Source organism: Lingula anatina, chromosome 1 (assembly GCF_051362555.1).
Source record: "Lingula anatina isolate TDL-2025a chromosome 1, LinAna3.0, whole genome shotgun sequence".
In the NCBI taxonomy this organism is placed as follows: domain Eukaryota; kingdom Metazoa; phylum Brachiopoda; class Lingulata; order Lingulida; family Lingulidae; genus Lingula; species Lingula anatina.
Window position 1 is genome coordinate 9,810,479 of NC_141767.1, and position 14,925 is coordinate 9,825,403.

General features: G+C 36.9%; 1 protein-coding gene across 4 annotated transcripts; it reads right to left on the reverse strand.

The window, feature by feature from the left end:
• Nucleotides 1-5,385: 5,385 nt before the first annotated feature.
• On the reverse strand, nt 5,386-13,681 carry LOC106155467 (uncharacterized). Of its 4 annotated transcripts, none has more exons than XM_013530336.3 (2): nt 13,389-13,681; nt 5,386-8,083 (listed from the first exon to the last, which is right to left on the reverse strand). In XM_013530336.3, exon 2 carries the CDS (start codon nt 8,074-8,076, stop codon nt 5,647-5,649), a length of 2,430 nt encoding a protein of 809 aa, XP_013385790.2. In that variant the 5' UTR covers nt 8,077-8,083; nt 13,389-13,681; the 3' UTR covers nt 5,386-5,646. The 4 variants fall into 4 exon arrangements, with proteins under 4 accessions (XP_013385790.2, XP_086857131.1, XP_013385791.2 ...); XM_087001005.1 differs by lacking the exon at nt 13,389-13,681 and adding an exon at nt 13,099-13,160; XM_013530337.2 differs by lacking the exon at nt 13,389-13,681 and adding an exon at nt 12,534-12,639.
• Nucleotides 13,682-14,925: the final 1,244 nt, after the last annotated feature.

Sequence of the window (14,925 nt, forward strand, 5' to 3'; positions counted from 1 at the left end):
ACAGGGAATGATACAGGTCTAAGCAAGATGAGTTATATCACCACGACTGAAAATGTCATTGACAAGATTACCAAACCCAAAGATGCCAATTGCAAGTGATTTATTAGTTTGTGTTTGCTATTGTGAAGTAGCTCGACGAGGTGACAGGAAAATGCTTTAGATGGACGAGATAGACGTGAAGATAAAGAGATGAACAGCACAACGAGACACAAATAAGTTGTGCACATAATAGCATAAAACACAAATTGACTGTGTATTAACTTTTTTAAGGATTATTCAAAAGGAAAACTAATCCACCCATTTCAAAGAACCAACTGAATAAAACAAAACGCAGTTAAGCATTTTTCTCAAGGATATGGTGAAAGACATGGCAGAAGCAAAACAGGGAATGTTGAACGGGGGGCGTTCATTCGCTGTCGTTAAAAACATGAAATTGGAATTTCAGCTGAAAAAGGAGAAAGAATCTATTGACTATGAATTTCGAGCAGAAATGCGGAGTTTGAACCAACGCCGTACATCTCTCAGATCCCACTTAATGCGGCATGCACAGGACAAAAAGTCTTTGGATGGGTCACGGTCGAGAGGGACAGGTTCTCCGACGAGATCAGACTCTCCGACCACATCGGGTGTACATGAGAGGAAAAACGACAAGATACCAGTAATCAAAATTGACAATAACTATGCAGATAGCGAAAGTGGATCTCAACATACGAGACCCCGGGTGGAATCAGTTGGTTCAGCTTTCGGTAGACGACGAGATAAGACAGGTGACAGCGACCTGCCAGACGTCAACAAACCGGTGAAACAGCTCGTGAGGACTTACTCTAACCCTACCAACTTCAAACCACACAAACCGTCGCCACAACTGACAAGAAATCTGCGACCAGAAACAGCTACTAAAAAAGAAACAACACTTGCAGCCTCTGATGATGATATTGTAGACGAATTCGAGGAAATGAAAATTCGGAGTAATCCTAGATTTGCCATGAGGCGTCGATCTCGCTCTATGACGGATTTAACTGAACTTATGGAAACCAGTAAACCAAAGAGAAATCTGTCAAGCGATGGCTTCCAGCGACTTATTCACAATGCTGAAGCGAAAATGGGACTTCTCTTTAAACAACAGATCACCAGAAGCCGGTCAAGTAGCAGCAGCTCCAGCAGCGCAGAAAACTCTCCTGCGTTTACACGAAAGGTAAAATATGCATTCGGAAAAGCCAAAGATGATTTTTCATTATCAAGACAATCATCGAGCGTAACCAAATCTTTTCCGCCATTGAAAGGACAAATAGCGTTGTCTCGGAGTAGAACTTTCTCTGATAGCGGCGCAATAGATTCAGATATCTCTGATTCTGAACCATCACCAGTTACAATTCGACGAAATTTGGGACTTTTTCAAAGACCCAGCACCACTAAAAACGGGCCGAAAACCCCCCTCTTCAGAAAAGGTTTCAAACTGTCTGACATTCAGGGACAAAATGCTGCAAAAACTGAGCAGGGAAAAATATACAGTAAGGAGGACGATCTTTACAACGAAAACGCGTCTCGCTCGTCACGCACCATTCGACGCTATCAGACAGCAAATAACGACATGGTGTATGAAAAATTTGACCGTCATTCAAAGACCCTGAAAACACAAATCGATCCTAACACATGATAGTCTATGATGATATGGCTATATCATGTTCAGGTCTATTATAATGTTGACGAAAGGCAATGGTGTTGAAGATCCGGTTTTGCAAAATCAATTTCCGTGCTACCGTGTGTCAGTAGTTATTGATATGCCAAAGTGTTTTGTTAAATCATATCAAAAGATAGATCTGCATTTTTATTAGAACTCTGAAGAGAATTACCCTGTAATTGATTTTATGAGTAAAATTCAGTAGTTGTGAACATGAAATGTCGAAGTGTACCATAATCAAACTTTAAATTCAAAACTGGATCAGGTATAGTGATAAAATCTCAGTTGAGTTCCGATTCGGATAAGACACTCATAATTTTGCGCAAAGTTCATTGTTGCACAAGTTTATGTGCATACATAAGTTTTTTTAATGAAAATCCTGATTTTATGTTAAGTGTTTTTATTGTCTGAATCAAAGTTGAGTTAAAGCATACGTGTATGTATTAAATTTGTACAAGTGTTTTCATCATGCCTCGTTCTTAATGCTAATGATCTTTATAAACTTTCTCTGCATGGAAAATTCATCAAATTTGCACTTAGTCGGTAGTTGTTCATCTGTCGTTTTCCATAACAGTTTTCACTCAATCAATTATATAAATCATCAATTTCAAAAGAATTTTACATGAATTCCATGAATCACAATCTGTTTTATTTTATTGTATTTGTAACCTTTCGTAAACTATCCATATATCTCTTGATCAATCAGGATCTTTCTTATGTATGTTTATTTGAGTCTTGTTGAGCAGAAATACATTCTAACTGCTGGCAAAAATATTTGTTTTGAACAAACATGACTGGATAATAAAGAACAAAATTCACTTTTTGTAAACATACTCGTCGCGACTTATTGATTCAAATCACAATGATGAAAATCACATCATATGTTTACACCTGCGGGACATCCACCGCAAATCCGTAGCCAAACAAACATATTGCTGCATTGAATTAAAGCAAGGCACTTAATCTTGAAAGACTCACTGTTATTCACTGGGTCCAGACGCGCTCTGGTGATCTTCGAGAGGTATGAGAGTAATTCGTAATGCATGAATTCTATACAAAAATGACATTTTGCTGTTTGAAACTGTAATTCTGTATAAGTGAATTTCAGAGTGATTGCCCTCCTTGCAAATAATGCAAACAATAATAAAACAAATAAATAAACAACAAAATAAAATTAATATACTGGACAAAATGGGATACAAGAATTCAATACTGTTGGGTAAAATAGATATGTATAAGACCGATACAATGATCACTAGCATATTGATGGATGTTCACGTCCCCGTCACAAACTCTATTCCAGGATTCTCACTCTAACTTACATTCATTGTTGACCATGAACTATAGTAGTACATCGGTTTGTGTCTGGAGACGAGGTTATAGGTGTGCAGCCCATTGCGTAAAACAGTGCTTCAAACGATACACCATCGCCATTATTACTGAAATCGGAGAGTATAATTTATCATGATCATATGTTCAGTTAAGTAATAGCTGTGAACTCTTTGGCAGACACCTTTCACGACGCTATTATACTATCTAGTTACTTGTTACAAAAAAAATAAATATATATATTCGGAAAACTTCAACCCTTCTTCATGTGTATGTGGACTAAAGAACCCACAATTGCACAAAACGTGCACATGTACTCATACACGAAAGCAAACTCGCACTCAGCTGGCTTAAGATTATACGAAAGATATCTGGGAGAAAAAGCTGCTCCTTCAATGCCACTATCGATTTATATGTGAATTCCTTAAATTAAATATGATAAGTTTTATTTTCTGAATGTGACTCTTTGCTCAATAATTTGCAAAGTGCTGGATTAGCTCCCCTACTCAGCGGTTATCCCTAATGTAATCAAAGCATTGTATAGCTTTGCACAACTGAAAGAACAAATACTAAAGTTTTATTTTCAAGTTTTTGTCAACGTGTTTTGCCTCCCGCCCAACTAACTCTTACGCTCTTTTTCGCACGCTTTCGGCAAGTTTAAGAATATTGTTACCCTTTGTCCAAAACTCCTTATTTATTGCCTTGCAAACATTTTTTTGGGTAATAGATAAATCTTTAGTGTTCAGTGACTAAACTAATTAAGATTATCACATATGTCATCTTACGGGTGATGTCATAATTGCAATTTGGGGGAAATAAACTGAAAAATCAGCTTCTCAAATTTCTTCTTTTCCTGAGCACCCACGATCACCGTTTCAACGACGATTTAATGACACCATTTAGACCTCCAAACCCTGCCAGCGATTTTTCTTATAAGTCTTAGTTCAGATATTATCGTTGATAGAGCAAAAATAATGCCTTTATTTACCGATAATCTGTAATTAAGGGCTCATAACTCCATAACAAAACCTTAAACCAAAATGACGGCAGCCCATACACTCGTAGTCAACTCTGCCAATTTTCGTTATAAAATCTTGTTCAGGGATGAATGTAGGTCCCATACCGATTGCCAACTCACCTCAAAATAAAAAGGCGTTAAATTGGCTACTAAAGCTTTGAGTTGCCTACGCTTATACAGTGTACATTGCACCGACAAATATAAAAGCCGATATTTTACATCTTCGAGGATTTCTTATTGTTTTAAAACACACAGATAGATGCACTATTGAAGAATTAGATATATATATATATTTTTTTTTGTATCAGGATGATAAAAATACCCTTAATGGATATTCAAAGATTCATAAACACAGCGAAGGGCAAATAATACTGTAGGCCTACATATGTTTTTTCATCATGTTCCCTTTGGTCTATTCTTCTTCCATCGCTGAATTTTAAGGAAAGCAAGTCACAGGATTCACCCCTTGCAAGACCTTTCCGATAAAATAATAAGGGCCTCATAAAGACGGGAAAAACATCAGTTTAATATCCTGTTTCTACGTGCTCCTTTCTTAGATTTAAGATTGATTGTGGTTCAATAATTTTTTCACACCTCACCATTTTAAATTTACTGGATCTGTTCGTACACTTTATGGTGGTGTTATAATTCTGCAACATTAACTAAGTTTTGTTAAAAGAAGAAAAGAAAAGAAAAAGGGAAGAAAGAAAAGAAAAAAAGACCCATACATAATGATAAACTTCCTGGCAGAGGCATACCATTGAAAGAGATGGTGATGACATTGCGTTGAATGCTTATGCCTCGGGATCAACTATCGCAATGGTAATTGGTAAAATGTGTCGTGTTGGCTCCTCTGATTGTGCGTCTTATAGCATGCAGTGTGCGGTATACAGCGGGTTTCCGTCTGTCCCTTGTCACATGCTTTAGATGGTTTTTACTAAATTCAACGGTTTATTCATTGATCAATTACAGTGAAGCAACAGAAAACATCTCCATTTATCCGCTTTAATTTTTGTGCCATAATAATACTTTGTAAAAAGTTGTACCCAGCTTTCTGTAATCAAAATATTAAATACGGAGTGATGTTGTGGCCGTTAAGTCTTAGCAAATAATTGTAGCTGTGTTTAAGTTAAAGATGACGTTTAAAATGTAAGAGTTATCCCATCGAAGGGAAATCGTTACATAAACCAGTGTGCCGTTCACTCCTTTCCGTCCTTGGGGGCAAAATAAACGTAAATTTTGACCAAGATTTTTTTTGCACTTGATATTTTAAAAAATTACTCTTCTGAAACTGAACTTGAAAGCCTCGATTAAAGAGAGCAGCTGTAGGTCAAGATTTACAGAATTTTTCGGCAAGTCATTTATTATATTAATATATTTTTCACAATGGTATTTCTCTTCTAAAATATCTTTGTCTTGGACAGAAAACATAACATGGTAATTTATCTTACTCAACATATAAATATTAATAGCAGTGAAAAACTAACTACTGCATGAAATATCGGTATCAAAAGTGAAATAAATTGTGCACTGGTAAATCACAGATTATAACTTTTTGTATATTTCAAAACATGTCCTAGAATCCCATTCGGACGCTGTGGATGCCATCAATTCACATTCAAATGTGTTCATTTGTAACATCAACAGGGCTTTCATTCTGGTCACCGTTCCCCGTGATATTCGCATCTGTTTGAGCAATATCAGTTTCATCTTCTTTTTCAATATTTTCTTTAAGCTCCATATCTTCTTGGTTTGATAATTGCATCGAGTCTACTGGAGCCATGTCAGTTTGGTTGGTTGTAAATTGCACCTTAACATTAAATTGAGCAGTGTAATTTTCGTCTACGCTATTGAGACTGTCATTCAAATCCATGTTTTCGTGGTTCCCGGACAACTGCTGTCCATTTTCTGAGAAGACCTGTGATTGTCCTTGGATTGCAACTGTGTCATCCGCTTCTTTGCTCTGTTTGCTTTGTGCGTTACTATCAGTGTCAGTGAACTCTACGGAGTTAGCTTTGGTGATGTTGTGATTTGTTTCGTTAGACACTCGGGGAGTCCCGTCGTAGGGTCCCTCAAACATAGCAAAATGTTGTCCGTTATTTGTACCCTTTGACAAATGAAGTTCCCGGGGTCCCCCTTCTTCCTCCACCACTTCCTCTTGTCTCTGGCTGGCTATGCTTCTATATGCCACGTTTCTCGTATCAAGTCTATATAATGGTGTTCCAATAGGCACTCGAGACGCCGCCGTGCCCATTCGATGGGTCTCTTCTGTTACCTCAGAAAATCGCTCTGAGTCATCAACTACAGTTCTTTTGCCGTCGGAGAACACTTCAAGTTTTGTGAATTTTCTCAGAACAGATTTGGGTTTCTTGATACTTTTTGTAGGCGACGGAGCACCGGCAGAAGGCGTATTATTGCTGAACTGAACAAACCGCTTCGTCGGCGAGGCCGATTCTTGAGCAGTGTTGGTCATGCTGTCTGCCCGTTCATCGTTTTGAATATTTTTGGTATTCTCAGCATTTGAGTTGTCAAACTTTAGCTTGTATGGAATAGTTATGTCTGCCGTGCTATTGACGCCCTTTGCAGCGGCATTATCCCTTTCCAAAGCTAACACAACAACTTTAGCCTTCGTGTTCTCCCTGTGCCCTTTATTCTTAGTGAAACCATCAGCTGAAGTTTTACTGTGATACACATAGTGGTGATTTTCTTCTTTTTCGCTGCGGTTCGATTTGCTGCCACTGCTGTTTTGGTTATCTCCTTTTACGTCGTATTTATTGCTTGGTGAACATCGATGAGCTGCTATTGTTAAGTCAGTTTTTTCCTTGGTTTCTGTTTCGTGGCGATTTTTTTCTTCAAAATCTGAGCGTGACAGTCTTCTCGGGGTTGACGCGGTCGATTGGACTATTGATGATACTTTCGATTTTACATTTGATAAGTCCAGCGGACTAGCGTTTTTATGAATATCTCTATGAGCTCTAGTCTGCTGTTCGTTCATTTGATATTTCTTCATTTTTAGATTTAGATTTGATTTCTGTCTGAGCCTGTACTCATCGCGGTCGATTTCAAATGTCTTCTCAAGACTTTTCTGTTCCCTCAGACTTTGATACTTTTCCGCCAGCTCTTGCGTCGGTTTGATGTTAGGAAGGGCAGGTCTTTCATGCGCCATGCTTAAAGAAGCATTGCTGCCATGCATCGCACTGTTTTTATCATCACCCCTGATATGAAATTGAGCCTTTGATAAATGAGCTTGACTATGAGCGTGTTTATGAAGATTCGAGTGTATATTTTGCTGCTGGTCGATGTGCCTATTCTCATTCTCCACGGAGTCCCGATAAACACGGTTATTAGGGTCACTTTCAACCTCGATACGTGGAATCTCAGGTAAAATAGTTCTTGGTTCCTTATCGATTGTCTCTGGTGCAGCGCGTGGTCTCACCATGTTACTTTTGTGTATGGGCGGCAGGGAAGTCAAAAAGGCCGAAGGCTCTTGCCTTTCATCTAGCCCTTCTATATTTCTATTCATTGTCCCGTTATGTCCACCTCTGCTGTGATCACTGTGGGCCATCTGCAGTTTTGGAAGACCTGCGTGTTTTGAGAGTGACTCTGACACATAAACGGTGGCTTTTGACCCCCGCCTCTGCTTTCTCGCTAACGTAGGCAACGTCACATATACAGCGCCTAGGTTGGACGGATTATCTACACGATGAATCCCTGTTCTTTTATAGTTATTCAAAAACGATGAAATCAATTTCTGTTTTGAGTTAGAATTGTACCATTGTCTGGGATTCGTGTAATCGGCATCCCCCAGAAGACCTGGGTTACTTTTGATATACAAGTCTCGGGCTGTGAGCCCACCTTGGTATTTCTGATGATCTTCCATTATAGATCTTTCGATATTTCTGCGAAAATTGTCGAAATTTACGACAGGTCCGCGGTAGAGTTCGGGAGACGAAGCGGGCGCTTGGATTAGATTACTTCTCTGCCGTAGCGTCAGCAACTCCCTTGCTTGGGCTCGGGTCCGTCCCGCACGGCGTCGCCCGCCGGCCATAAATCATCTGAAACAACAGAGAAAATACACCTTATCTCAGTGTATATCAAATGGATAAAAAATTGTATCGAACTTTTGACTTTAATAATGAATAAATGTATCGATCTTGATGTCCACTTCCAGTTAAATTCACCTATCATAATGTTCTTTTTTAGCAAAAACAGCGGATGTATCCAAAAGTAACAAGCTTTTCATCATCGTTATATAAATTCATGTTTTAATGGCCAAAGAGAATGCGCTTTTATCTACAAGTACCATTATGTTGGGTGAATAAAACACAATTACGTTATTAAAACTCATCAATTATCTATGATTATTCAATGCCATTTCACTCCGATATTTGTCACCATATTTCCTCTGGCGAATAGCAGTTTGATCCTATATCTTTACTAACATCACTGTCGTGATTAATTTATAAATAGCAGTCCACAAACGCCGCGCAAGAAGGAAGCGTTTTGAAGTTCCAACTGTAATTTCTTAGAAAAGTCGATTGATTACTGGCTAATTTTTCCTCTACACACTAGCAAACTGGTCTCAGCCTCTATTTCTATCATAACACATGCCTTCACATCTCCTAGGAATTTATCTTTCAGACTTCTTAAATATAATAATTTTGTTAACCCTTTGTGAGACCCCTACACATCAGTCACTAAAACTTTTTCTGTCGGACCCTCTACCGGGACCACAGATTAGTTTTCACAAGATATTCACAGATATATCTCTGGTTTAATTGACAGTACCGTCGTAATTCTGTGCACTCTAAGAGAAAAAGTCCACAATATAATATGGGGCCCTGGTAGACGGTAGCTTTAGATAGAGGACAGTGTCATAGAGACAATCAAATGATCTTATGTACGAAAGTCTGAAATAGGCAACAATCCAGAAGACTCCAAAGCACTTTGACATTGGAAATTTACACTTGCATTCTTGCATAATATTTCGCATGGTTATTTCATCAAAAGTTTTATGCAACTGGAATTTTGTGAAATTATTGTGAAAAAAATTGAAAATATGATATTGTTAAGTTCTGGGCCTTTTTTTCTGCCCAGTTAACGAGTTTGTTTGCATATCTGGAATACTTATCTACTTGAAAATTCAACAAATCTGATCTATCGCACTTTTACAATGATAATTATGTTTGAAGAAGATACCAGTAGAAAGGCACAAATAAAGGAGATTTCTGGTGCAAAACGTTAGAGCCTCGTAAGTTAATAGCCACTTTCTAAATCTGTCGAATCGACGATGAACACAAATAGGCACTCTGTATTGGCAACCGATAAAAAAATATGAAAAATAAAGTATTTGCCGTAGATAATGTATTAAGTTATTTCTGGACCTAAAGAGTCTTTAGATACCACATATCGTTCAAGTCTCCCTAAACATCTCTATCTCGTATTTATCTCTGGATCTCTCCTCCTTAAACTGTTTTACTAACCCCCCAAGTTTCACCTTCTCAACAGTTATCATATCTTGTCTCACCTTAACAAGCTTTTCAGGTAGCACTCTGCGTATATGGTCTCCATTAGGAGATAACTGAGATATGATAAACTCTTTTCGTAAGGACATACTTCTGACACTTGCCAACTACTCTTGTGGAAATGATTAATAAACAGCTGTATCGAGCTGTTTCTTCGGTTTATCAAGCAGAAAGTCTGTATCTAAGGAGAGCCGAGGCTGGGTTGTATTGATCCGAGCGCAATCGTTTATTCAGACAATTGATTAGGGCTCTTAACCTCATACGCTTCGTGTTGCTCTTTCGCGAGTAGATATTTTCTTTCGCTGGGCAAGCAAATAGAATGGCTAAATAAAGCTTTTCATTTCGATTATAATGTCCCGGTAGCTATTATGTCGATTAGATTGTTAGACCCACTGTATCGCAGGGCTATCATAACTTAATCATAACTAAGCATTCATTTTTTTTTACCGTTAGTCAACACTAAATAGGACCTAGCCCTTTGACATTTTTGTCCATTTTTTTCAGGTGGGTTTCCATCAATCATTTCACACAGCAAACTTAACCTAAAACACCTGCCAACGCTAGGCTTCTTTTTTTTTTTTTGCGTGCAATGCTACATTTTGTTAACAAATATTTATCTAAGATTTCCATTTCATGAAAACACAATTACCTGTCCGATATATTTCAGCTGTGATATAAGACGCAGACAAGTAACTTATGCATTGAAAAACACCTCCGTTTATTCACTGTGTTATGTTTCTTTAAGGGACCATTATCTAATAATTTAGTAAACTGATACACGTATCATAACTACCACTCTAATGTGTATGTCACCGAGAATAAAAATCGACATGAAACGTCAGCATTTTGGTACGGTGACAAACTAAAGCCTTTTCGATTTTGAAAATTAAAGGCGAAGTAAAATTTTACGTATAAGTGGAAATGAAAATACAATATAATGCAACAAAATGTATGCCCAATTTTTGTTCTCGCAATGTTCATCTGTTTGTCTTGTATTAACCATAATGGCAAACGGATTTTATTTGTTAAATCAACCATATTCGTGCATAGACAAATATGTCCTACCTTTAAATATATATTACATACTGGTCTAAGACGAGCTGATATGATATGCCATATAACGATATGTAGCTAAGGAATCACGTAACAAATGGGCCTCCTTTTTTCATGTCATCTCGATTTAAGGATGTAGATAACAGGGGTAGCTATCTTCTAAACCGGCCAAGATATACCAACATGTTACATATCAATAGAAAGCTTATTTCAACAGCTCTTCATTTCATATCCTTATTTTATTATGTAATCGTTACGTAATGAGATATAATGCTTAATAGGTGTGCTCAACATGATCTTTACACCTTAAAAACTAGAAGTCCACTACAAATGGACATGTGTAGACAGCTTGACTCATGAGCCCTCATAGGGATCAACAAGAATGCGCCTCAAATTAGCGATATGTGTTAAATTAGCAGAGATATCAAAATAAACTTGGTTTCCAGTTCAACGAGACCCCCTAGCCTAACTAAAGCATGCCTAAGTTGAAAACGGAGCTGATGTTATGAAATCCCAGACACATACTTTCAGACAAACCTTAGATCTAACGAATGAATACCAGCTTTCATCAGTTGAAAGTTCTAATTAATTTTGACACTGGTCTATATCGTTCTCTTGAAGCCATAAACTGAAGCAGAGAAATCAGCCTTTTAGTGCTCCCCGGAGATTCCAACGTTATATAATCAGTGAGCTGCATTGGCAAGCTGAGAAATTTAGTTATTTATACTGGTTCAGCCCTCTACTCACTGCCTATGTAACTGTCACTATGTCTTTCATCCATTTTCAACATTAATATTGAACATTTTCAACCGGAGGCCCCCTCCATGCATTGACAGCAGCCACCATGTTAGTCGTGACGTCAGCATTCTTCACCACGTGACACCTAGGGGGAGTGCCTTTGCCCATATACGTCTCATCTATATGTCTGCTTTTTAAAGCTTTAATAGATCGGCAGAATTAAGTTCACTGATAAATTCAAAATGAAAAGTATTGTTTGGCAAGTGAAAGCGCGACGTTACTCACAGAATGTGATAGGCTTAGCAGCAATCTAGTACGGGAAATATACAGCTGCACAGTGGAGCTGCCAATCAAACACATATATGGACAAGTGTGACCTACTTTAAAACTCAGACACGCTACCACAGGGGTAAATCAGCAATTAGGCTAAAATTACGGGTTTATTTGTAAACTTCCATTATTTTAAGATAGGCTGATATGTAGTTGATATTTCATCTATCTAATACTGACAAATTCAGAAAAACACCCAAATTTTGACAATTTACTGTTATCTACATCCTTAAAGTGAAAAGTTAAATATTTACTTCAGATTTTGTAAAGTACTGCCAAAAGGAGCAACAAGTCAGTTTATGTACAATGCTAATGACTTTTCCGTGCAGCTGTAAAAGGTATATTATTCTGATGCAAACAGTGGGTCTGAACTTGATCTCCCTCGTTGAAATTATTCAACAAAAAAGAATGAATACCCCCTCAGCGTTGCGTAAGTCAAAACCATTACAGCTGATAATACACAGACTTAGCTGGTAACGACCCTCCATGGGGCGATTAGTGTAGCATTAAATCTTTAAGTCCATAAAAAGAACTTATAGGCTGCGTACACATTACACCTTTGACTTTCAAAAATTGGAATTGTTTCATATGTCCTAGTTTAGACAAATATATTACTGTGGAAATAAATGTCACGCAAAACTTCACAGACCTATGAACCCGAGCAAAAAAGATGATAGCGGTGATATAAGTCAGTGCTAAATACTAAGATAACTTACTGCTCGAGTGTCTGTTTAATATGACTTCGTCTGACATGTGAAATAAGTCGGTGATGGTGCAGTTTTCAAGTTTTTTAAAACTAATGCTGTATATCAAACTTTGCAATTTAAGCCTCCCCAATATAATTAAAAGAAGAACTTACGGAGCTTTTCACTACATTCCGTGATAAACAAAACACACTGCGTTCCTGTTCCTACCCCTACCTCCCACACAGAATGTTTAACTCTCTACTGTGGTTTTAGTAACACCAGGCATCCTTTTTGCTACTACCCCCTTTCCTTCTTCTTATCGTCAGCGCTCCAAGGTTTAAGGCACTTTACTTTGGGATTTGATTATCTCCAAAATGAATGTTTTGTTCGAGTGTTTTATAGATAAATTGCCTCTATTGGTGAACGCCTTGTCAAATTTACGGCAATATGTCAAGGCGGATTCTTTTTTCTTTTGAAAACATGGACCAACCGATGAAATTATCTTAAAACTTGCAAATTACAAAGAGAAATAAAGTAACAGTCATGCAGGAAAAGAGTAAAAAATCGCAACTGTGCCCACTTCTGTTTACTTTGCAGATGATGTAAGCATTTTTTCTGAACTAAACTGGAACCCAATTTGATTAACTCTTCTGTACTACCTACATGTAATAGTCAGTTGTGAAGAGTCGAAAGCAATTTAACAGAGTTATCTATGTTAAGTTAAAGTAGAATACCTACCTCATTTCAAAGCACCCCACAGATCGATTTATGTTAAGAAATAGTTTCGTTAAACTCTCAACAAGAATAATTTAAGGCAGTACAATTCTACTAGAATAGTTGAGTTCGCCCGGTCATGAAATCCTTTTATTTCGTCTATTATTCTTTAATTTGAGCCCAATACTGTAGCATTGGGGTCGCCATTGTCCCGGTTGCTGGGGATTGACCCTAACGTAAACACCCAAATTTTATAATTCAATTGTGTACACATAATGATAAACTTAAGGCCGAATAGTTATCCATTTACTTACCGTCATAGGAGAAGCTGTTGCAACCATTTTGTTGGCTTTCGTCTGTGTAAGAGAAACTGAGACAAATCAGAATTGTTGCAGAATATATGTTTCGTTCGCTGCCATGCGTGGACTGCTGATGTCACCAAGCTGGTACTTGAGACCCAACTAAGGATAAACATGCGAAGAATTGTAGAAACAAGGCCAATCGGCCCAAATGAAGCAGCTTTATCGTTTGCTCCATTAGCTTTGAATACACAGTTTGAAAATCAAATAAAAACCATTCAATGTTTTGTGAGCTTGCCTCTCTCTCCTAATGTATGCCTGATATGGGGCTTTCTTCTGTTAAATTACCGAGTAAACACCGATGTGTATTTTGGAATGTTTTTCATTGCTATTTGCTAAAGAGGCTTTTCAGTTTGACTCTAAAGCCTCATGCTTGAAGAAAGTCAACCTGAACATTTATACAGTTACATGATAAAGAGTTTTTTCAAATAATGCATCGAAGCCAAATCAATCCAGAATTTGAAAGAACTACAAAACATAACAAGCGGAATAAATTATTATAATATTCAGCAAACCAAGGAATGTGACAATCTGTAAAAAGTTGCATGCATGCAGTGTGTGCCGTTTCTGCTGTTTCGTGAATGAGAATCGGAAACTGTTTGACCTGGGTAAAGATATATAAAAAAGCAATCTTAGTGATGTTAGGCCGCTAGTTTGAGTTTTATTCCAGAACGTTGCCAATTTGTTTTCTAAAATGACATGCATTTATTCCTGTAAAAAGCTCTGTATCTTTAAAAAGAAATGAAATTGCGATTTTTTTTACGTTCATTCATCTTATTCGGAGGAATGTTCAATTCAGAAGTATAGTGAGAGTAGGCCTACTAGTAAGCTTTATTAGAAAAATGGTCATTGTCGCCAAGAAAATAGTTCTGGTTTTTGTTTTATAGGCCTACACAGACATTTTGAAGTGTCTTTTTTATGAAGATCGCTTAATCTGTGACATAAAAACAGTACAGAAAAAAAAAAAAAAGAAAAAAAGAAAAGTCGCGTGGCATAGGCCTACACATAAACATTCATGGGAAAATGAAATTGTACCTTACAATAGTTTTCCATCACTTTACAATATTTAACATCTTTATCAGTCTATCTAATGTTTACATAGCAAAAGTACTCTTTCAAAAAAAAAAAAATAATAAATAAAATAATAATAATAATAAAAATAAATAAATAAATAAATAAAAATAAATACATAAAGAAATAAATAAAAATAAATAATGAATAAAATAAAATAAGATAATAATAATAAATAATAATAATAATCCCATAAATAAAAATAGAGATGCAGTGTAACTGTCATTTTTCTTAAAAACATATATTATATAATAAAATATGATAAAATGAAATAAAAACGCGTCAGTTCTGCTCACCGCTATTTACACAAATAATGTAATTACTTATTACTATTGTATAAATTTTGTCTCATTTTTAGAAAATCGTTGTTTTGGTTTTATTCCTAATACATGTACTTGAATAAACTTTGGAAGCACGAAGA

What these genes read in the sequence shown, in the direction of transcription:
- LOC106155467 (XM_013530336.3), bottom strand. Translation starts at nt 8,076, where the DNA reads ATGGCCGGCGGGCGACGCCGTGCGGGACGGACCCGAGCCCAAGCAAGG.